We start from the raw sequence: 24,875 nt of genomic DNA, 5'->3' as shown, positions 1-24,875 counted from the left end.
AAATTTTGTGGAACAGTATTCAGAATTGAATAACTAGTATTCGCTTAGTTCCGATCATATTCTAGAAAATAGTACTTAGCGGAATGCTTATAGGGAAGAAAAGAAAGGAAGTTGAATGCTGCCAACTGATCACATTACATGCAATGCAAGACAGTAACTAAGGCACTGCAGCAGCAAAATAGAAGAATCGGTGCACAATCAAAGAAAGAATGAGCAAAGGAAACCACAGAGATGCCTTTAAAGGCCCATTTATACCATTTAAGGGGTCGTTTGGTTCACAAGGGGTAAGGGAAAAGGAATCAAGAAAGGGAAAGCAAAGGAAAGAAATAACCATTAATTCCTTTATGTGTTTGGATATGTTTAGGAAAGGGAATGGGGTAAAGGGAATCCAATTTCCCAGAAGGCATGGGGTAATGGCTTAACCTAAAGTGGGATAATGGCTTAATCTAAAATGAGTAAAGGGAATGGGTTTTTTTTTGTAAACAAACAAGAACAAAGGGAATAAAACCCTCCCATTCCCATTCCCATTCCCATTCTTAAAGACCCCAAACCAAACGCCCCCTAAGTACTACGCATATTGGTATCATGCAAAATGACATCATACGAATGACGTCAGCACCGCCCCTTTTAGGCTTAAAGATCACATGCAACGGAGTATGCCTAAGGGTGCCTTTAGAGGCTTCGGCTTCCTTCAAGTAAAGGAACATTCGAGATACATTAGAATCCTACATGACAAAAGACTCTTTACGGGATACGGACATCCTCAACTCATAAGGATTCCTAATTGGTGGAAGACTTAACCAAAAAATCTCGTATAGACACTATATGGTACGTTAACTATTATCTCGCAGCTAAAGAAGATTGCCAAGACGTTTTGGACAAGTAGACAAGTTCCGATACTCCGTTATCACATATTAAACAACAATCAAAAGATAATAATATTGAAAATCTAAAATTTAAGCTCTTCCATAAGATCTGTTAAACAAACAGCCAAAGGATTATGTCTTTCATTCTATTGAAGTATTACTGCTGAGTTGTTGGGGATCTTATATGAAGCACATACAAATGTTTATCTACACTTACGAGACGCACATTTACCAAAATTTGGAGGAATTATATTGAAAGATATACATAAAGGTCACTAGAGATCTAAGCCAAAAAATTGAAACACATTTCCTGTAATTTCTAAGAAACTTTGAAGGAATGATTTACAAATTAGTATGAATATATGTAAGCGGAATAATCACCTTACTGATTCTCAATTTCATTAACACTGGCATTCTCTGCAGTGTTGATCTCAGCATCAGGGGCAGAAATCTCTGACTCATAAGATGATGTTTCACTGCTCTTACTCTGCAATCCTGAAAAGCGTGCAAGATCGATCCATTGCTGCATCATTTAAAAACAAAAGGAAAGAAGAATAAATAATCAAAGACATCATCTTTGTTGATTCCATCAGGAATTCAGGAAGTGGTGGTGGTTAGCTTGGCAAGAAAAGATAGACCTGGACTGGATGATTTTATATATTATAGACAAAAAGGTTAGGCGCAATACATATAATTACACACCTAAATTTGTCACTTATTGTCTTTTGGCACCCTTAATTTATACTTGGACCTATCACACAAATCAACTTGTGAGTTTTGGACCTCCGGCAACCTTATTTGCTGACATAGCATGGGATGAGTTTAGGTGAAAGTTTAACTCGGTTGTGCCATGTCAACTTTAAAATCTGTCAAATCATCAAATGACGTAATTCTAGAATTGACAACTTTAGATGTGTGATAGGTCCAAGTATAAGTTCGAGGTGCCAAACAGCAAAAAGTGACAAATTTAGATGTGTAATTATGTATTAAGCCACAAAGTTAAGCAGTCAAGGGAAAAAAGTGTATATATCGTTTTCAAAAGAAGAAACGAAAGGCCATTGTCCATTCTAATGGAAATGGTGAAGAATCAAAAAGAGAAAAAGGGCCTAGATAATGATAAAGCATAACATCCATCAACCTCATATAGCAGCTACTCACAAATAGAAACACAGCATGCTACAACCCCAAACTCTTAGTAAAAAGGAGGAGATATATCCCCACAGTTTACAAAAGTTTTACCGTCTCAATAGGATTCAGACAACCGTGTAAAAAATGGTTATTATCTTTTGACTATATAACATGAATAAGATGCATATCTTCAAAAAAATTCCAAGAACTTGATAAAAATGTGATAGGATCACTAAATGCTGTGCCATAACTAAAATTTGAAGCAGATTAGGAATAAATAGGGTTATAACCTGTGTTCCCCAGTAGGAGTTTATTGTCCGGACGAGAAATGAGAGCATATTTACAAGCAATGTCTGAGAAGAAAATTCATCAGAAATCCGATGCTCAATTAGGCCAGCAATGATCTGCACAGTATTTGTCAAAATTTGAAGTAAATATCTTGGATAAAATTAAATACAGATATAACATAAGTTTATCTTATCTATCTCATGAAAACAGACAGTTTCCGAGCCTTATTCATTAAAATAGAAAGGTGTGGTTATTTTGTTTAAGGGAGGACGTTACTCTGCTTCAAGCAGTTCAGCTTTTAATTTTACTAAAATAAACTGTGGAGTAGATTACATGGTTTTCTTTATCAAAATTTGTGAGCACATTCCTCAGCTTCAAGGCAGTTGACCATTTAAACTTGAGCAAAAAATCTTAAGCTTATGAAGAAAGAATAATCTCTATGCCTACCTGGTACCGTAGATTTGCTGATATTCCAAGGAAGCAAGAATAAACAACTGCTGTTTTAAGTATTGGGGATCTTTTCATTTGTTGATTTGTAACCGATGCAGGATTAATGATGTTGCGAACTGCATACAACACATTTGAGGCAGCTACAGCACCGATACTGGAGACAAATCCAACGCTAGAGAGTTTCAGACCCCCAAATAGCACAGACACAAATCTTTGACTGAGATTCCAGTCCTTCCCTGCAAGATTTTTTTGAAAAGCATTGTCTGGTATTGACATAAGGAGACCGTTCAAAGTATTAATGTTGTCTGGAGAATTTCCGTCATCAGCATATGAAAGGAAGGACAAAGTTGGGGCAGGAAGCCACACAGTGAAAAAATCAACCACTATTCCCCTCGCAGTGTCCGTAATTACATAGTCAAGTTCTTGAAAGAAATTCTCTTTACGCCTCTCATATTGTGCCAAGAGAGTAGTGGTTATAGAAATGGCTTCTTCTATAGCTAATCTATGCAAGAATTTGGGATCTGCCAGCAGTCTTTCCCTGAAACCCTGCACCACAAAGACTTATGATCAAGTTGAGCACCTGCCAAATATTCCTTCCCTAACATAAATTGTAAATTTTTTTCCTGAACCATCGCTAATTAATCAATATATTCACTACACAAATAAGAAGATTTTCAGCGAGCAGGCAAAGTAACTGCTTGCTGAACGACCAAATGAAGTTTATCACTTCAAGAAAGCTATTATACCTGGAAGCTGTGAGAAAGTTCCTTAAGAACAGGATATTGCTCTAGATCAAAGAAATTCTGCAGTACCTCTGGTGATACTAAACCAAGATCAAGTCCTGTCTGAAGATCCTGATATGCATAGAAGAAAGGAATTTCATAATAATGAAGTACATCAAATTAAGGTGGTACTCATGAGAAAATCTGTTAAGAATTAAAATTTAACTGGCGAACTCAGAAAAGAGACAAGATTTGTGTACCTACATTAACAATTGTTTTCACATTTGAAGTGGTGAAATAAAAAATTAACAAAGAAAAATGTAGTTCTTATAAAGTAGCAATTCAGCTCACCTGAGGTAGAGCATCTCGCCTTCTACCTGCTGCATTCATTACTCGAGCAATTTCAGCACGATCATAACAATTTCTGCTGCAGGGTCTGGCAGCTGAATACCACAAAAAGTCAGCAACTGGAACTTCTCCCTCTCTTCTCATGGATTGTCTTTCAGGATCAAGCAATATAACTACCTGGTTCTTTTTTTGCATCTTTTTTGAAATCCTTGCTGGCAGCCCAGTACCTCTTGATCCATATAAAACATGGCTTGCACCTGTCACCACTACTATCATACCAGTGGTTCCTCCATCCACCACCGCCTGCAATATATTTTGGGACATAGTGTAATCATCCACTACTTTTGCTTGTGCGGACAAATATGAGCTTGGCCCGAAAGGAACAGCCTGACTGGTGGAGTTTATATCAATTGACCTGCGTGAAATAGATGTGAATCCTGAGATGAAGCCAGAACCAGCTGGAGGAGCATATAGTTTACGATCAGCCTTTGAAAGCCCACGTATACCTTCAGCTTGGACTGTCCGTATGACCTGTATGCCATAAAGATCAGCATTCAGAACATTCTACAAACTAAGCCAATAACAATACTTAGGTAGGAAACAAGAAAGATGAATAGACAGTCAACTCTTTATTTGTGCATAGAACTCGTAGCAATTAACATACATATAAATTCCTGAGAATGGTGAACAAGAAAATGACAGTAGAGTGCAATCAATTCAAGCATCTTTACAATATATTGATGGGTTCAAATCCAAAATAATCATTTTCAAATTCCCAATGATATAAACAGGATAAAATGGCCTTAAAAAGTAATCTCTGCAGTCATCTCTACGTGCTAGCGGCAAGGGGAAGATATTTGGAGTACAATAAGAAAATTACTAGTTGAGAAAGATCAAACATGTATGAAGGTAAAAAGTACTAAAGCAATGCAAATTTCATAATACCATTCTGGAATCTGGTTATATATGATGGTAGGTTTCCAAATAATTGTTGGCACCATATTAATTTGCACAACTTTGATAATGAAAAGATCGAATAGAAATAATTTTGCCCCATAACTAGTGCATGAAACAAAGTGTACAATTTATCTGTTTACTCATTGATGCCAACAGAAGAACTGGAATTACCTTAAGTGGAGTACCACAAGCAACAATCCTAACTCCATTCTCTCGACAATAGCTCAAAAGAGGCTCATACTCTTGCCATCTTTGAGGCCGCCAGTGTGACAGAAAAGACTTCAAAGATTCTCCATCTATCCTGCCACCATAACACACTTCTCAATATATACTTATTCTATGTATATATGAATGTTGTTAAGTTGCGATAATAAATGTATTATACTTTCTATCCATGTATTGATTGAGCTGCGACTGCAAATCACAAGGAAAGGCCTCCATGGCTAAAGATAACGATTTCTCGCTCTCGACACATCTTTTCCTCAAATTTTTAACAATTTCGAGCTCCAATTCCTTATCGTCTTTTACTGGCACTTGCTCCGATTCTCCCAAATAAACAATCCTTGCATTCATGAGCTTTTCCCACACTTTCCTCTTGTCCTTTCCCATAGCCATTGGCTCTCCTATCGCCGTGGCGTCATAAATCCTCGAACTTATCTCAACATTAACCGCCTCCGGAGTCTTATTCGCAGCTTCTACAGGCGGCACCGCCTGCTGAGGAGGAGGAGGACGAGAAGAAGAAGAGGAAGCTTGTGAAGGCTTGTTAACGTCCTCGGCTTTTGACACGGCGGATTTGAGAACGCTGGCGCCGAGAGCGAGAATTGAAGTACTGATCAATACTCGGCGGCTGCTCGAGGTTTGAATTTGACCGGTGGCGGAAGCATCGGGGGCGTCGCATTGTTGGCGAGCACGGATTGACAGTTTGACGTGGCGCGGGGACTTTTTGGAGGGAAATTGACGGCTGAGAAGCGGTGGCTCCGGTGAAGGAGAGCTACATGTGTACGGCGGTGATTGTCTACAGGCGAAGCCTCCTTGTATATTGTGAGGCTTCATTTTACGTTATCGGAAGGAACCACCTGAAGAGAGAGAGCGAATCATTTTGCGTGGTTATTTTTAAATGTTTTTGGCAAAGTTTTTAGGAATGAAATATACGTCCCTTATTTTTTAGATATTTATCAATTAAGTCCCTAGTATTTTAATTTATGTCATTCAGCTCTTAATCAATTACAATTATAAATTCTAAGTTTTTGGTGAAAACATCGTCTCTAGAGGGGCTTTGAACAGCTTTCCTCTTTCTGTCCTTTGGGTCAGCTTGAGTTCTCGTTTCCTTCTTTCCTTTTCGGGTCATCATACTCTTTGTATCCGGAACAGTGGCCCCTTTTCCTTTCTTAGGGATAATCGGTTGGCCGTAGACAAAGCCGAACAGTGCAGTTGCAGTGATTTCTGTTCCCCAGGTGTGGATTTCCTCAACCAAACTCACCTTGTGATCTTTGAGGATTCTGGTAATAATGGAGCCTAACCTAAGGGTTCCAGTGCTCCGTTGAAAACCACCGATAATAAAGACTGGCATATTGATCGGCTGGTAGTTCAGCATGTGATAAATGAAGCATTGTTCGAAGTTCGTTGCTGAGCTGGTGCAGTTGATCTTGGGGAAAAGGAAGTTGGTCAATATGTAGTGGGCCATCTTCTGATTCTGACCCATGGAAGTGCTGGATATCTCTCCTACGTGATCAGCGGGTTTGCAGAACTCAACGGGATACTCAATTTTGTCTTGGTCACCTGATTTTTTGAGTTGAACTCCTTCGTTTTTCAGCTTGAGCAGTGAGGCTGGTTATCGGTTCAAGGACGCACGGTGTCCCTGCTTTTTCAGGGTAAGAAGGGGTAGAAAAAATGCCTCGAGCCAATGTTCGAGTACCAGGCGCTACGGCGCTGAAGTAACCCATGCCATACTTCCAGGAAAAGCTTGAACGACCTTCAACAAAGGGGTACCTGACGTATTCAATTTATATATTTAACAAATTAAAATATTAAAGACTTAATAAAATATATTTATATGGTATAGTTTGTTAGAAGACACTTTATGGGTATTTGATTTTTTTTTCATTTTCTGTTTGCAGTTTTATACGTTTGGTTAGACGCGTCATGTTTGTTTTTTATAGTTAAAAAATATCTTTTTTTTATAAAAACATCCTGCTTTCTGAAAAAATAGTTTTTTCAAATAGTAAACATCAAACCATAAGAACAAACAGTAGGTAAACCAAGCAGATACTTCAAATTAAATTTTCACTCAAATTATCCACAAAAAGTGGTGAAGAGCGTTGACTCTCACTAAGTCTCGAACATCAAAGAATATTATAATTTAGATTTTAAAAAAATATTTAATACATCAAGGACCATTTAAATTTGGCATAAAATATCTCGTTAATTTTTTGAACTTATTTACAGTACTTATTAAACACTTAAATTTATTTAAAATTATCTATTTGCCTTTTTAAATTTGCTTAAAGTGATTTATTGAGTTATTAAAATTGCATAATGTGACATTCATTTCAATTTACTCAATCGTTTGCTGCTTTTTTTATGTTGATTTAGAAGGTTAATTATGTTATTTTAAATAAATTTAAGGGACTAATGAAACAACTTGTAAGTTGAGGGCTAATTATGCATTAAGAAAAAAAAACAGAGTTAAAAATGTTTTTAATTTTTTAGTATGCAAGTGGAGAGATAGATAAAGTAAAACATATATATAAAAAAAATTGAAGAGATAAGACAAAAAGTTGTGACTTGGAAATTACGTGTAATAATAATCGATTGTTCTTACGAAAAATAATTTGTTGGGTTTTTACAGGTGGAGAATAAAGATTGAAAAAATGTGGTCTACTGCCGTCCTCAAGACTCACTTACGTGGATGGCTGGGGCTTTTAAAAATTAATTAAAAAGAAAAAATTATAAAACTCCATCAAATGTGAGATATATTTACTTATTTAGATTATTTTATTATGACTTTTTGAAAATACCTTTATATATATATATCACATTTTACTATTTTTACTTTCTCTTTTCCGTCTAACTTCGCATTTTTCACAATTTATGAAGCCTGCGAAGATAACACTACTTAAGAATATGAAATTTACTTTGTATTTTCCGTAATATGTGAAGCCTGCGAAGGTAATACTAATTCGCAGAATGACTTTTACTTCGCAGTTTTCGCAATATGAAGTAAAAGTCATATTCTTAAACAGTGGCGGAGCTAGGATTTTAAATCTGGGGGGCTACTTTCAGCCTACGGGTTGGCTAATTTTCTAGAGTCCAGTCCGTGAGGGCTGGTAAAAAAATTTTAACTTCCAACATGATAAAACTGTTTCATTTTAATGTGTTGATTAAAAAATTAAAAGTTTAGACATAATTAATTTTTTATCAATTGAATATTTACATTGATATTTTAATAAAAGGAAAAAATTAAAATTAATTAATAATGATGATGGAAAAGATAATTAAATTAGGTAATAATATTGATATTTTAATTTAAAAAAATAATAAATTTAATATTCAATTTTTGATTTAAAGGAAAATATTATAATGGGATAAAAACACATCTTTTGATTTAAAGGGAAAAAATCAAAATGAAATAAAAAAAATAGGAATTTAAGGAAAAAATCAAAATGAAATAAAAAAAAAAGGGATTTAAGGAAAAAATCTTGAGATTTAAAGGGAAAAAATCAAAATGAAATAAAAAAAATAAGGATTCAAGTGAAAAATTTTGAGATTTAAAGGGAAAAAGTCAAAATGAAATAAAAATAGGGATTCAAGGGAAAAATATAAGGAGGTTCAACCTAGTACCCCTTAAAATGTAAGTGAACCTTACGTATTAGTCAGACCATCTGTACTATCTTAATTCAATGTTAAATATTTACATTATATATTATAAGTAGTAATTTCGTTTTCTTAGGGGGGCTACTCGGACATAAAGCACTATTCCTCAAGGGTGGTGCCGGAGCCCGGGGCCCGGCCTGTCTCCGCCCCTGTTCTTAAACAATATTATCTTCGCAGGCTCGCAAATTGTGATATATAACATTCAAATCATAACAACAATAGTGCAACAATAATTCTAACATTAAAATCACAACATTATCAAAATTTATAACAAGATTACAACAATAATTCTAACATTAAAATCACAACATTATCAAAATTTATAACAAAATTGCAATAATAATTCAAACCCTAAACGTCATGAATTTGAGTGCTTCCAGGCTTTACAAAAGCAAGAAAAATCGGCAGTGTCATACAGAATGAATGACCTTTTGGGATAATAATGGTGATTTTTCTTTTCTTTCACTACATCCCAGAACACCATCTCCCCTACATCTCATAACATAATCTATTGTGATTGATGCTTTTGTATTCAAGCTGAAGGGATACTTGAATTTGATGTTTTGTATTCAACCACCTTCACAAAAATTAAGTCGTGTTAGCAAAATTGTGAAGCATGTGAAGAGAAATTTAACAAAAAAATGACGATTTTGCTTCGCAAAAAGAGAAAATGCGAAGTCTGCGAAGAGAAAATTAAACAAAAGGACAATTTCGCTTCGCAGAAAGAGAAGATGTGAAGTCTGTGAAGAGAAAAAATCATGCTAAAAATGATGAGTTTTCTTCGCAAACTTCGGATAATCACTTTCTACGAATCAAAATCGTCATTTTCAGTCTGTTTTTTCTTCGCGGACTTCACAAAACTCATTTTACGAATCTATTTTCTGAAAAAAGATGAAGATGAAACAGTAGATACTTACATTATTTATGCATTTTACCAATAAAATCGATAATAACCATATAATAAAGGGTAAAGTTCAAATAAAACCCATGTGGTTTCACTAATTTTCAGATAAAGGACTGTAGTTTACTTTTTGTCAAAACGAGGATTGAGGTTTCAAACTTGGATTAATGCTATTAAAACTATCTTTAACGACCTGAAAATGAAAATTTTCAAGAATTAAAGTTGTTCAATGTCATATATTCTATGGAACTACATTTTCAATTTTCGAAAATCATCTTTTTTGGAACTTTCTCTCTCTAAACATTAACTTTCTCTCTCTTTACCAAACATTATCTAAACAATCTCAAAATAAAAAAGTTGAAGAATTAAAGTTGCTTAGAATATTAGTAGTTCTTAAAATATGTCATTTTTGAAGTCATCAAAGGTGATTTTAATAGTATCAATCGAAAAAGTCCTTATTTTGTTAAAGTTAAAAACATCAATCATTGTTTTGATAAAAAGTAAATCACAGTCCTTTATCTGAAAATTAGTGAAACTACAGGGGTTTTATTTGAACTTTACCCTATGATAAACACAGAAAACACACAGAATAACGATGTCTTCGATTCGAACAAGAAGAAAGAAACCAAGAGACGAAAAGAAACAGTAAGATGAAGAACCAGACTTAATTTTCTAGAAACGGGAAGATGAATAATCAAAAGATAAAGAGGGAAAAAAAAAAGACAGACATGATGATGAAGAAAATGGAGGTGATTTCGCAAAATATAAAGGAATGGGGAAGATGTACCGATACACAGGAAGGGGGAGATGAAATGTTGAAACCGATAGAAAAGAATGAGGGAAGATAAAAGGTTTAGGGTATTTTGGGAAAATCACAAATATATAGTCTAGATATGTAGTATGTTGGGTAATTAGTCTAAATATGTAAATGGGTCTCCCATTTGATCCAATTTTGTAAATTTTCCAATTAAAAACTACTTTTACAAAATAAATAATTTGAATTAAGGATGAAAATGGTTTTTGAAGTTTGCATTGACGAATAATTTTATTTTAGTCCAAATCGAAATTTAAATATTAACTTGATTTTTCTTAAGTTAGCAAATTTTACAAATTGATTTAGATATAGACTATATTTGATAAATAGAGTTTAGTTGTTACATTAGAATTTAGTTTATTATCTTTTTTGTTTAACTAATTTGACTAAATGTGTGTAAACTTTTTTGGTAAAATTTAGTTGGTTGCTAATAGTTGTTTGTGTAAAATGATAAATAACAACACTAATATTTTATGACCATTATTTTCTTTTTTAATAATTCTTATTCTTAAATTAGTTTTAAACTCCTAAATCTCTTTCGATATATCTAAACGTAAATGTAGGGTTACACAAGTTTTATCTCTTCTATTGTGAGAGTGGCTCGTTTTTGGGATTTCTTTGTTTCTTCTAACTTCCATTACTTGTGTTCAGTGTTGTAAAAGTCGTAAGGCGCTAGTCGGGCGGACAAGATCTCAAAAGATTAATCGGGGATTAATCGGATATGTATTTTTCTATTTTTTATATTTATAATTAAATAAATATTATATAAACACATTTAAAATATAAATTATCACATCTAAAAATAATATTAATAAATATTATAAATATTTTCTTTAAATAAATAATAAAATATCCATAACTATTCATAAAAAAAATATGTCTAATACCTTCTCCATATTCATCAAATAATTCTTTATTTTCTTCATCAAAATATTTAATATTCGTAATCTAATATATTGAAATTAATTTTATTTAGTGTTATGTAAATTAGTTTTATTATTTTTAGTTGTTGTTGTGATCATTAATTATTTGTATTATTTATTTTGTAGCAAAATTTTTATAATTTTATGATTTGACCCGATTTTTAGCCGTCTGACCCGATTTTTAGCCGCCTGGCCCGATTTTTAGCCGCCTAACCCGACTTGCCCGACTAGCCCGACTTGCCCCGATTTATTCCGACTTGAACCGCCTAGGCGGAAATATATCGGACCCCCGACTTAACCCGCCCAGTTATAAAAAATCGGTCAGTGTTCTGAATTTCGCCGACTTGGCCGACTTTTAGAACACTGCTTGTGCTTGTCTCTTTCTTTTTATGATCAAGTGTATGCAACTACTTTATGATATCACTTACTACTTTGCACGTAATCAATTGCACCAAATTGATATTACTTCATTCTATCTTCTATAAATTAAAGTATGCAACTACTTTATAATATCACTTACTACTTTACACATACACCGTTGCACTAAAAAGATGTTACTATTCTGTGTTTTATAAATTAGAGTATATATGCAACTACTTTATGTTATCACTTACTACTTTGCACATACTCAATTGCACTAAACAGAAAATGATGGTTATCATTTACTAGGGGTGGGCAAAAAAACCGGTCAAACCGGTAACCGAACCGAAAATCGGTAATCCGAACCGAAAAAAGTGGTTAACCGAACCGATGGTTTTCTTAATGGTTAAAAAAATAGATAGGTACTGGTTTCGGTTTCGGTTTAGGGTTAGAGTGTTCAAAAACCGCGGTTAATGGTTAACCGAACCATTTAATAAATATAAATTTAAAAAAAAATATAGGCCATTTAACGACAAAGGCAATGCAAATATAAATATAAATACATAGATTATAATATAGATTAATATAAATATATAACATAGATTATATATTGTAATAAGTACTTTGACGAAATATTATTTACATTTTTTTATGTTTTAAACTTGATGGATTGTTTTTTAGTTCGGTACTTATGTTTGAATTCTAAACTTTTATATGAATTCGTTTCGTTTGAATTTTTGAAATTATGTGTATTTTAATATTGTTTAAAAATTAGGTTTGGGTAAAAATTTAACCGTCGATTTTTTGTTATCTAGTGAGAATTGGTTAAAAACCATTAACCGAAAAACCTAACCGAAATTAATGGTTAACCGGTTGATGGTTAACCGATTGATATGGACCAGTTTCGGTTTGGATGGTTAAAAACCCGTTGATAACGGTTTGGTTAATTTTTTTGCCTAATGAACCGGTTAACCGAACCGTGCCCACCCCTATCATTTACTACTTTATGTTACTTCATTTATGTTCTAATTTACACTTACTACTTGATTCTATGTTCTATAAATTAGAGTATGCAATTCGCTTTTGAATATTAAGAGAAAATGATGATTGGAATATCATTTGCTTTCAATTTTTCGGCATGTACATTAGTTAAGGAGGAAGAGTTGAAAAATACAATCAATTATATCATCAATATATTCCGATTTAAAGTCTCCAATCACAATGCATGCTATTTGTTGGATAAAAATAAATAAAAATATATAATTAATTTAAATACCAACAAACACGTCCATGGATGAATAGTCGTGTTCGCTCGTGAACAATCGTGTTCATCATGGGCTGTCGTGCCCTTTCGAGTTCCATTTATATAGAATGGATTGTCAAATTTAGAGATTGTTGGAAAAAGATTCTCTAGAATTTTCTACTCTCTGTCTATTCATATTGTTCTTGTTTTCTGCTCCGGTGATAACGAATCTACACATGGTAAGAGTTCGCTTGCGTAATCTGTTATGTCCTGGGAGACGATCGTCGATAGCGACAAAATCTGTCTTAAGGAGGCTGCTAATACAGACCTCAAATTTTTTTTAACTCTGTTATTTAATTTCCAGTTTTATTGTTTATATATTTTATGTGTTTGTTTTGTTTTTTTTTGTTAATCACATCTAACATTCTTAATACAGATTGACTGTTTTCTTAAGACTTTAACATTCTTAAGACATATTTATTGTTCTGTAATTTTTAAAAATACATGGAAAAAGAGTAAGGTAATCTTAAATATATTTTCTTGATGTGTTTTTTCAACCTGCTATGAATGGAGTAAAAAAAACATATGTAAAAAAAGAACAGATTTTGGTTCTTTAATAAATCAAAAAAGTATGTACATAAAAAGTAACAGGTTTGTAAGTCTATGAGACAGATTATCCATTTTTGTGAACTCTTCATATTTCAACTAATTTGAATTGCAATGTCAAGTCTATATATTCGAACTTTGCTTCTCTTATTAGCAATTCTAAGGAAAAATAGAAATTGAATATTTTTTTTTAAAATATAAAAACTGTTGATATTGAGATGGTTTTTAGAATAACCAAAAACATTAAGGAAAACACTTTCCTTTATTCTTGTCATAGCAAATAAAAAATAAGTATAAGAAGTACCCAATGATTATTAGGATGTTTAGATTTAAAGAATTTTACCTTAATAACCCTTACTTGTGCCTTTTTTGACATGGACAATCTTTCAATTTTTTGCACCCTCTGTTTTTGTTCACTCTCATACTATTAATGTGATGCCTGTTGTTATTGTTACTAATATTTATAATAATCTTGTGGATCCTTTTCATTATAAAGAGTGTAAGTCCATTATTTTCTCTATAAACCTGGAGAAATCCTCTGGTCCTGACGGGTTAAGTCCGAATTTTTCCAACATTATTGGGATAGTATAGGAATAGATGTGTTTACTGTTTGTTCAATTTGGTTATAGATAGGTAAATTTCCAACTAATCTGAATGACATTATTATCATCTTGATTCCAAAATGTGAGTCCCCAATGTCTATGAAGGACCCAGACCTATTTCTCTTTGTAATGTGTTGTATACACTGCAAGAAAATACTCATTTTTTGACAGAAAATCGAGAAAATTCATAGTAAAGTATGTTTTTGATGGAATATTGACGGAATGAAAACCGTCAAGTAAACACGGTCAGTAAAAAATATTGACGGAAACGCACCTGATGAGTTGTTGACAGACAATTTTCGTCAATATATCTTGACGTTGTTATTACGGATTTTAACCGTCAGAAGTTGTTGACAATTTTATTGACGCTCAAACCGTCAAAAGTTCTGACGAAAAATTTGGCAAAACTTATTTTCCGTCAGTAATGTTATTCCATCAAGAGGAATAATTTGACAGTTTTTCCGTGAGTATGTATGAAATGATTTTTTTAATAAATAAACATTAGAATTGATTTTATTATAATTAATATTCATAATTTTGAATGTACAAAAATATAATCAAAACAAACTAAAATTAGAATATATTAAAAATTATAAATTCAACCATAGTTGTTACAAAATTAACTAGATTATAATAAGCTAAAAAGTTTTAGATTCTTCACAAAATATGTCCAAAAGAATGCACTATCGATCAGTTTTCAAAATACAAAGATATAATTTGATGGTGCCCTATTGTAATCTAAACAATATTAGATCCTAACAAAAAAAAAATGCACATACATCAACTACCAAAATACGTTGATATAATTTGATGGCGCCCCTTGTTAAATGTAAAATAGCTACCTGTGAATAAAAATAACAAAAAAAGACTTGTTAATTTAACACAATATAAACTCCAAAAGTTAATAGAAAATGCAAATATGGGATAACATGGTCTATGAATTATGAATGGAAGATTTTGCAAAAATAAAAAATGCCCAAATTGTAAGACAAAACAACAATAGCTAAGGTTGAAAATTAAATTCCAGAAACTTGGTCTTTACACAACATTCATACATTCATTAAAGACCTAAATTCATCATGCTGAACTCATCCATTTTAAGTATGTCTTAACAACAGTGATTTTCTCATGAAGGTAGCATTGCAAATCATTATCTCTACCATATGTATAGTTGAAATAAAATTGATTAATTGAATCATTTCTACGAACAACATTTCTTCCTGATAGATCATCACACAATATGCATAGTTTTGCAGCAATCAGTTTTGCAATCTAAACTCTTATGATTATCAAACAACACATGATGACATTCCTAAACCGCATGATGAGAAAAATGAAATATTGGTAATAGCAAATAAGAAATAAAAATGATGAATACATGTCCCTAGGGAGCTTGTGGACGAGGATTTGATGCATTGACTGACATGATGTTTGAATGTAGTATCTCGATCTCAGCTCTCAGGTCTGCAACTATTCCTAAAACCCTATCAAGACGAGCATCAATCTTATCCATACGCAACTGATGTGATTGTCGACCAACTATAAGAGTTTGGATGTCACATTGCATTCTTTGGACCTCTTCCATCATTTGTGGCATTTGAAGTATGGATGAGGAGGATGATACATTCAGTCTGCAAGTAGACTTTGAAATTTCAATTAAAAACATCTAAAAAATCAATTTTCAACATATTCAATAAATTGTTCATCTACTTGCACCATGATGTTGCAATTAATCCCGTCTAAATATATAAAAACCTATAAAAAAAATTAACTTTCATTTGGTCAAATATCCACTAAAAGTTCCTTTTGTTGTCAACTACAATAATTACAAGAATTAAATTTCTGAAATGAAAACCTTCAGTGGTATGCTTCAGTTACAGTTAACCACATAAAGTTAAGTTATATATTAGCAAAAGATAGGATGAAGCATCTATAGACCTTGACTGAGCGTAAAAACCACATCCATCACGTAGCCCGTAGAGTCTAGATTTATTGTTGAATCCTCCAACTGCTTCATAAAAAACTCTATACTCATCAACAAGATCACCATCCACTTGTTGCAACCTCTCTCATGTGGCAGAAACCTTCTCCAATAAATATTGTTTAAACCAACCATTTAACATCCAAATTATATATAGCATAACCATATGTACAATGAAGAAATGCAAGAACTTACATTTATTCTATGAGATCACTTATCAACAAATATGACACTATCATGATTCCACGTATGAGTAAATACAAATAAAGTATATGGATTAACAGGTCGCCTTAATGCACGGGACTGCCACATACAATTATCATACAACAGGCAAATAATCAATTTCTAGCAAATGCCAATATCTCAAGATTATTAGCGTTAACTACTTACCAACTGGTCACGAATCTGGAGCATTGATAAGGCTCTATCGGTATGACATTACATAGCTCCATCTTCTACTCCACCACGACGATAAAGTTTACCAAGCCATGATTTCTTCTTTCCCTCAGGTGAGTCCCAATATGTAGCCCAAGCGTTATAAACCTCCTCAGTTATGAATTGTTTGCGTGCTTCATAAAATTACAATTACTCTGTTAAAGGAACACAATTTTAATATTAATTATTAACTAATGCAAAAATATTAGCTTTACGTTTTTTCGCACTCCGTGTAAAAATCGACTATACGCCTTCCTCACTATGTGTGGGTAAGCCAACTTCACTAACTGATCTATTGCTTCATCCCACTAGCATCTTTTCTACAAATACACAGTTCTATAAATTAAACACATAATCTATAGATTCAACATTAATTTAACCAAGCTAGAACTAAAGCATAATCTGAAATGTTACCTGAAATTCCCTCAAATAAAAGTCTTGTGTTTCTTTTATTACACCTTTAAATTCGTATCTAGTCTCATCAGTGAGCAACTTGAAAATTTCAGACAGTTTCCTCGATACATAACTTTAAGGACATATATTGTTTTGAAAGGAAAGAAGAAACTTAGATTGATATTATAAATCAAGAAATAAAAAGAATCATTAAACATCTGATCAATATCATCAGTGAGCAGCTTCTGTTAGCAATTCAACAAAAAACCATAAGCTAATCTTAATCATGACAAACGTATACCCATGGTCATGTTAGTAAAAACATGATGACAATCAAAACATTAATTACAATTAGAAATTGAAAAACCCCAATCCGTTATGAATAACATTCCCTAATTGAAAAACAACAGTCATATAATGATAGAATAATAGTCACAATTGTTAATTAAAGAATGAAGTAAACTCATTCAAATTGCTTTAAGCTCATAGGTCATAGTTAATAATTGAAAGATAAAAATAACAAAAATAGTATGGAGATTAACTTACATTTTCCCCTTCAACCCGTATAGTTAAGGATTCCTCGGCACCAAAATATATTGGAGAATTTGTTGCACGGAAGATGATGTGGGTGAACTTGTTGGATGCACTTGTGGGGCTGATGCAGGTTGAGGTGTTGTCCGCATTTGTGGAGGTGCATCATGCACTAGTGGAGGTGTTGTTTGCACTAGTGGAGGTACTGGTGGATCTGTTGCACCCACTATAGTTTGTAATAAAGGTGGAGGTGCTGCCTGCAGTGGTGGAGGTGTTGTCCGTGCTGATGGATCTATGCACTCACTGCAGTGTGCAATGTAGGTGAATTTTTTGCATTCGTTATAGTTTGCGATGGAGTTGGATCTATTGCATGAGCTGAAGTAGGGGTGCATTCGAGCCGAACCGAGACTGAACAGAGGCAGGCTCGGCTCGAGAACTGTTGAGTTCGGGCTCGGCTCGAGCTCGAAGCTCGCCGAGCCTGAAATTTTAATGTTCGACTCGAACTCGATATAGGCTCGGCTCGAGCTCAAAGCTCATCGAGCGGCTCGTTTTAACTTTTTTTATTTAGAAAAACAGATTCAAATATGCTTCATTATACTTGATTAAATTTTTATTATTTAAAATCAACTTTTTAATTAAAAAATAACAAATTTAAACTCTAAAGAATAAATATAACATTAGACAATGTTATAAAATTCAGACAAAACCGGCCAGTTCAATCGGTTGAACCGGAAACCAATCAGACATCTCGCCCAAATAAACTGGTTTGTAAAACCAACCTATAAAATTTAAATACTCCATAGGTGAGCACACTGTAAGCAACATGGGTTTGAGTAATTGTAATGCCCAATTACTTGCTTATTTATACTCTATTTTCTCCCACTTTCCGCTTCAGATTTCCGATGTGGGATGCATGGCCTCCACTATGTTTACTCTATTTACTTTTTATCCATTATCCCATATTAAACTATTATTAACAAGAAAAGAGATAGGCTTGTAAAAAAGACTTCTTTACGTGATCCATTTTTTCATTCTTTTTTCTATTATTTTAATTACTATAAAGCAATTATTATTTCTACCCTTAACTTTTTATTTTTGTGTTAAAAAACAAAATACTTATTACTCTACCTTTGAGTATCATATATTATAAATAACCACAATTATTATTTTTTTATCATTATTAAGTAATCACAATTATTTTTTTATCATTATTTATTACATTGTAAATTAAATACTAATATATATATAGGTGCAGGCTACAGTTACTTTGTTGAAAAACAAAGTAATGTTTACTTTGCTTAATCTACCCTTCTTTATAATTAATGTTAATCCTATCCATTCAATTCGTTTCAGCGTTAATTCACACATTTTAACTTGTTACCTTTTCTACCTGTCTCTCATTCCCTTCCCCTTCTACACAACTCTGCTCTAAAGGATTCATGCGTCTCTCGACTAAATTCTCTTTCTTCGTCTTCCATCTTTCTTCGTATCCCCCTTCATTTTTATTTTGTTTGCCAATTTTGAATTTGGCATTCTTCCCAATCCTCTCATCCAAATGGAGTTGCAGCCTTCAAGTATTTCTTCCGTGTTTTTCAGCAGACTTGTCCCCGTATTTGAATTTGGCGATTTCTTCCCAATACCCTCATCAAATCGAGTATCCTGTAAGTTTTTCTTCCGCATCATATGGTCGTGTAGCGCAAATTGAATTGAAGCTAAGCCCTCTTTCAGGTAAGCTCTGCCCTCCAACTACGAATTAATACTCTTCTCCTAGAAGCTCTGGGAGCCTCTAATTGACTTGACTATAAGAAGCCTGGTGTGATGGTCGGAAAATGGAAGAAGTTGGCCATTTTGAAGGAGTTCTGAGAGGAAGCACCGGATCTTGGGTTGCACGACTGATCACGATAGGCACTTCGTTTTAATGATGCATTTCAAAAGGTATATTTTGCATTTTTGCTAAATTCAGAGCCTGCAAATGGCTGCAGTTGGTAATTGATCTTGTTATTGTTCTGAATAGCTTATGATTGTTAAAAAAAATTGACATTTTGTGTGGGTAAAAGAAAATGAATTCATATGATTGTTCAACATAATTTCTTTTTCAGGGCAATTGGTTGAAGGATTGGAAATCTTGGTATAGGAAAATTCATATGATTCTTTCAGATTTAATATTGAATTTTTGGTGATTAACTTCCTGTAGTTGGTTAGTTTACTTAAGATATACAAATTGATTTTCCATTAATGTTTTAAGTGATGCATGTGGTGCTGTTTTAGCTTTTACTCTAAATAGACATAATATAAATTGATTAACTGTTAGATAAGTAGAATTCTAGATAAGTTAGAATTCTATATATATAAATTGATTTGCCTTTTCTTTTCTTTTCTATTTATTAGATTTGTGCTTCTTTTTTGTTTAGTTCATTGCTGGAATGTTTATGGTGTCTTAAACTTGGGTAACCTGTTTTTAGATTTTGATTTTGAGTTTTTTAGTCCTAGATTTATTCTTCAACGACTCACTTTAAGTGTTGTAGATCTGTCTTTGATTTTACACGTTGAGCCTTTGTTTTGTTTGTTTTTACTCATTCACCTATATCTTTGCTCTTCTTGACATTAAATAGAATCCCAGTTCTGGTTCCTTTTTATGAGCTTGGTTGCAGTTTCATGGGAAATATGCTAGACAATATTATTTTAAGTTCTGCAATTTTAGGATTTTAAATTTTTTTTATTTAAGAGACCATATTCGAGTTACGAATGATATGTCTATTTACCATATAAATGGTATGAAGGCAAAATAGGCATTGCATAATCATTTATTAGTTCCTTGTAAGAATCCTCCAACTAATATGTGCAATTATAACCTTTAACAGGCTTTACATTGGATTTTTTTTCTATTTTCTTTGATGTTACAATGCATGAATTGACAGAGACACGAGGAAGATAGTGGAGCATCTAGAGATAAAACTTCACCTTCACCTTCACAATCAACTCCCCATTTCTCAAGTTATTGCAAAACCAGATGCTATATACTTGAAAAGTCACTGGTAGAAAGGGAAGCTTATTGGACGTGGTACATTTGGCAGTGATTATGTTGTCAGCAATAGGTATTCCCTCTGTATTTCTTTTCTATCTAGTCTCTTTATAATAATGCTTACGGAAGTCTTTCATTTTCAACAGTGAAACTGGAGCATTATGTGCAATGAAAGAAGTTAACATATTTCCAGATGATCCAAAATCTGTAATTCTATTTGTACTAGGTACCTGTATATATTGCTGAAATTACTCCAAAGGAGCTTAGAGGTGCATTAGCATCTGCAAATCAGGTTTGAGATTCATTTGAGAAATATACAAATGCAAGAAGTTGGTCACCCATAAAAACAAGTTACCAACTTTCCAAATCTCCAGGGTTGAACACCTTTAGATCTTATTTGTTTACTAGGACCGTTAATAAATAGGAAGGGTTGGTCACCCACACAAGTTTCTCTCTCCCTCATCACCCCTTAATTTAATTCCTATAAAAGCCTTGTTCACAGTGTTGCAATACAACTCGCTAGTGTTGTTCGATCATCGCCACAGTGCTTGTGTCGGGTTCTAAACGTGGTGGTTCTTCATCACTTGGGCTAAACATCAACCAGACTCGGGCTCTTTCCCTCCCTGGTGCTTGCAATGTTCAAACTCCACCACTCAGCAGCTGCAATGGTAAGACATATTTCTTTTCACGTAGCCTCATATAAAACCAAATTCGAATGCCAATAATCTAAAGGTGATTACTTTATCTAAAATGTTGAAACAATAACAATATGAAAATATTGACTTTGTATTACCTGAATGTGGACAGCTGCTTCTCCAGCTGCATCTCAGGCAGGAACACCAGAAGATCCAACTTCAAGTACTTCAGGTACATAAAACAGCTTTCTAATCATGTGCATCAATTCATAGGTCTGCACTGAAACTTTATGCTTTTCTCCTGATCTAACTCGTTTTTTTATTGCCGGTGTAGGTACTGGATCTAAAACTGTACCATCAACAGAAACAGATGGCACATCAGATGGAAACTCCATAAATTTGTCCATCTCATTGCTTGCAGTTCTTCTCTTTTCTGCTTACAGTTCTACCTTTACAGCATACTGATGTTATGTTCTCCGGTCCCGCCTAATATACTTGCGATTTGCATATTCTGCTTTAGCTTTTACTCTAATCAATGTGCTGCTGTTTCAGCACTTATGTGATTTACAAGGTTCTGCTTTAGCTTTTGCTCTAAGCACTAGACATATCCTTGTTAGTCCTTGGGAATGTAGTGGTTTGGTCTACTGGAATGTTATGAAAGTTTTCAACATGATATGAAGTAGCTGTCGACTGGGTTCTTTTGCTGTGAAATCAAGCTATGAGACCTATTAGATAGATGCCATTGCTTGGTAAGTTAGTTCAGCTATTGTTTTGTAAATGCTGAGATGCTGAATTTGTATTATTTGCAACTTTTTTTTTATTAATTCCATTATCATTATTTGGATGTCATGCACACTTTTCATATGGTGATGGTGATCGTTTGCAGAAGATTTTTTGCTTATAAAATATTATTTATTTTTGTTCTTTTTGTTTTTTATGCTAATGATTATAATGTAGCTTCCTTCAATCCAATAATAATAATAATAACAATAACAATAATAATACTATAGTTCCGGAGAGCATTGACATTTGGCAGCAGTTTTTTTCTAAATCGTTGCCAATAAAGCCGATGACATTGGCAACGGTTTTAATTCACAGATGTTGCCATAAGTAAAACCTTTTAACGTTACCTAAATGTTACCTAAATATTTTATTTTCAGACATAATTTATGTAAATTTGGACAAAATTTACGTAATCTTGTTATTTTAGGAGAAAAATCCACAAACCTTGTGAAAACTAAAGTTTTACGTAAAACCTTTGAACTTATGAAAATTAGAGTTTTATGTAAAACCTTTGAACTTTACATAAATATTTTATTTTTAGATATAATTTACGTATAGTTTGACTAAATTTATGTAACCTTTTTATTTTAGGAGAAAAAGTTCACAAACCTTTTGAAAACAAAGTTTTACATAAAACCTATGAATTTTACGTATTTATTTTTATACATAATTTACGTAAGGTTTGACTAAATTTACGTAACCGTGTCATTTTAGGAGAAAAAATCCACAAACCTTGTGAAAATTTTACGTAACCTTTTCATTTTAGGAGAAAAAAATTCACAAACCTTTTGAAAATAGAGTTTTACGTAAAACCTATGAATTTTACGTATTTATTTTTAGACATAATATTAGAGTTTTACGTAAAACCTTTGAATTTTACGTAAATATTTTATTTTTAGATATAATTTACGTATAGTTTGACTAAATTTATGTAACCTTTTTATTTTAGGAGAAAAAAATTAACAAACCTTTTGAAAATAGAGTTTTACGTAAAACCTATGAATTTTACGTATTTATTTTTAGACATAATTTACGTAAGGTTTGACTAAATTTATATAACCGTGTCATTTTAGGAGAAAAAATCTACAACCCTTTGTGAAAATTAGAGTTTTACGTAAAACCTTTGAACTTTACGTAAATATTTTCTTTTTAGATATAATTTACGTATAGTTTGACTAAATTTACGTAACCTTTTTATTTTAGGAGAAAAAAATTCACAAACCTTTTGAAAATAGAGTTTTACGTAAAACCTATGAATTTTACGTAAATCTTTTATTTTTAGACATAATTTACGTAAGGTTTGACTAAATTTACGTAACCTTATTATTTTAGGAGAAAAATCCACAAACCTTGTGAAAATTAGAGTTTTACGTAAAACCTTTGAACTTTACGTAAATATTTTATTTTTAGATATAATTTACGTATAGTTTGAATAAATTTACGTAACCTTTTTATTTTAGGAGAAAAAAATTCACAAACCTTTTGAAAATAGAGTTTTACGTAAAACCTATGAATTTTACGTAAATATTTTATTTTTAGACATAATTTACGTAAGGTTTGACTAAATTTACGTAACCTTATTATTTTAGGAGAAATATCCACAAACCTTGTGAAAATTAGAGTATTACGTAAAACTTTTGAACTTTACGTAAATATTTTATTTTTAGATATAATTTACGTATAGTTTGACTAAATTTACTTAAGCTTTTTATTTTAGGAGAAAAAAATTCACAAACCTTTTGAAAATAGAGTTTTACGTAAAACCTACGATTTTACGTAAATCTTTTATTTTTAGACATAATTTACGTAAGGTTTGACTAAATTTACGTAACCTTATTATTTTAAGAGAAAAAACCACAAACCTTTTGAAAATTAGAGTTTTACGTAAAACCTTTGAACTTTACGTAAATATTTTATTTTTAGATATAATTTACGTATAGTTTGACTAAATTTACGTAACCTTATTATTTTAGGAGAAAAATCCACAAACCTTGTGAAAATTAGAGTTTTACGTAAAACCTTTGAACTTTACGTAAATATTTTATTTTTAGATATAATTTACGTATAGTTTGAATAAATTTACGTAACCTTTTTATTTTAGGAGAAAAAAATTCACAAACCTTTTGAAAATAGAGTTTTACGTAAAACCTATGAATTTTACGTAAATATTTTATTTTTAGACATAATTTACGTAAGGTTTGACTAAATTTACGTAACCTTATTATTTTAGGAGAAATATCCACAAACCTTGTGAAAATTAGAGTATTACGTAAAACCTTTGAACTTTACGTAAATATTTTATTTTTAGATATAATTTACGTATAGTTTGACTAAATTTACTTAACCTTTTTATTTTAGGAGAAAAAAATTCACAAACCTTTTGAAAATAGAGTTTTACGTAAAACCTACGATTTTACGTAAATCTTTTATTTTTAGACATAATTTACGTAAGGTTTGACTAAATTTACGTAACCTTATTATTTTAAGAGAAAAAACCACAAACCTTTTGAAAATTAGAGTTTTACGTAAAACCTTTGAACTTTACGTAAATATTTTATTTTTAGATATAATTTACGTATAGTTTGACTAAATTTACGTAATCTTTTTATTTTAGGAGAAAAAAATTAACAAACCTTTTGAAAATAGAGTTTTACGTAAAACCTATGAATTTTACGTATTTATTTTTAGACATAATTTACGTAAGGTTTGACTAAATTTATATAACCGTGTCATTTTAGGAGAAAAAATCTACAAACCTTTGTGAAAATTAGAGTTTTACGTAAAACCTTTGAACTTTACGTAAATATTTTCTTTTTAGATATAATTTACGTATAGTTTGACTAAATTTACGTAACCTTTTTATTTTAGGAGAAAAAAATTCACAAACCTTTTGAAAATAGAGTTTTACGTAAAACCTATGAATTTTACGTAAATCTTTTATTTTTAGACATAATTTACGTAAGGTTTGACTAAATTTACGTAACCTTATTATTTTAGGAGAAAAATCCACAAAC

At 32.2% G+C, this 24,875-nt stretch overlaps 1 protein-coding gene, 1 long non-coding RNA gene and 1 pseudogene across 5 annotated transcripts; 1 reads left to right on the top strand and 2 right to left on the bottom strand.

Annotated features, from left to right (window-relative positions):
- Nucleotides 1-978: 978 nt before the first annotated feature.
- LOC136226552 (protein RETICULATA-RELATED 6, chloroplastic) lies at nucleotides 979-5,868 on the bottom strand. Its single transcript, XM_066015107.1, has 7 exons — nucleotides 5,145-5,868; nucleotides 4,931-5,060; nucleotides 3,806-4,333; nucleotides 3,479-3,586; nucleotides 2,730-3,278; nucleotides 2,285-2,398; nucleotides 979-1,389 (listed from the first exon to the last, which is right to left on the bottom strand). Exons 1-7 carry the CDS (start codon nucleotides 5,810-5,812, stop codon nucleotides 1,249-1,251), a joined length of 2,238 nt encoding a protein of 745 aa, XP_065871179.1. The 5' UTR covers nucleotides 5,813-5,868; the 3' UTR covers nucleotides 979-1,248.
- An 8,853-nt stretch (nucleotides 5,869-14,721) lies between these two features.
- On the bottom strand, nucleotides 14,722-17,531 carry LOC136227299 (uncharacterized). 4 transcript variants are annotated; one of them, XR_010687990.1, is made up of 6 exons: nucleotides 17,437-17,531; nucleotides 16,713-16,969; nucleotides 16,453-16,631; nucleotides 16,020-16,165; nucleotides 15,460-15,712; nucleotides 14,722-14,923 (listed from the first exon to the last, which is right to left on the bottom strand). It is a non-coding gene; the product is annotated as an uncharacterized lncRNA (long non-coding RNA). The 4 variants fall into 4 exon arrangements; XR_010687992.1 differs by lacking the exon at nucleotides 17,437-17,531 and having other exon boundaries at nucleotides 16,713-16,817; nucleotides 16,912-17,410; XR_010687989.1 differs by lacking the exon at nucleotides 17,437-17,531 and having other exon boundaries at nucleotides 16,713-17,410.
- Nucleotides 17,532-19,393: 1,862 nt separating this feature from the next.
- On the top strand, nucleotides 19,394-21,861 carry LOC136227279 (non-specific lipid transfer protein GPI-anchored 5-like; annotated as a pseudogene).
- Nucleotides 21,862-24,875: the final 3,014 nt, after the last annotated feature.

The sequence above is a fragment of the Euphorbia lathyris genome, chromosome 4, assembly GCF_963576675.1.
Source record: "Euphorbia lathyris chromosome 4, ddEupLath1.1, whole genome shotgun sequence".
Lineage (NCBI taxonomy): Eukaryota > Viridiplantae > Streptophyta > Magnoliopsida > Malpighiales > Euphorbiaceae > Euphorbia > Euphorbia lathyris.
Note: the sequence above shows the minus strand (reverse complement) of the source record. Positions and strands in the feature narration are given on the sequence as shown.

Coding starts and splice junctions, on each gene's coding strand:
- LOC136226552 (XM_066015107.1), bottom strand. CDS start 5,812: ATGAAGCCTCACAATATACAAGGAGGCTTCGCCTGTAGACAATCACCG. Junction 5,061..5,144: donor AATCAATACATGGATAGAAA/GTATAATACATT, acceptor TTATGGTGGCAG/GATAGATGGAGAATCTTTGA. Junction 3,587..3,805: donor GGCGAGATGCTCTACCTCAG/GTGAGCTGAATT, acceptor TATGCATATCAG/GATCTTCAGACAGGACTTGA.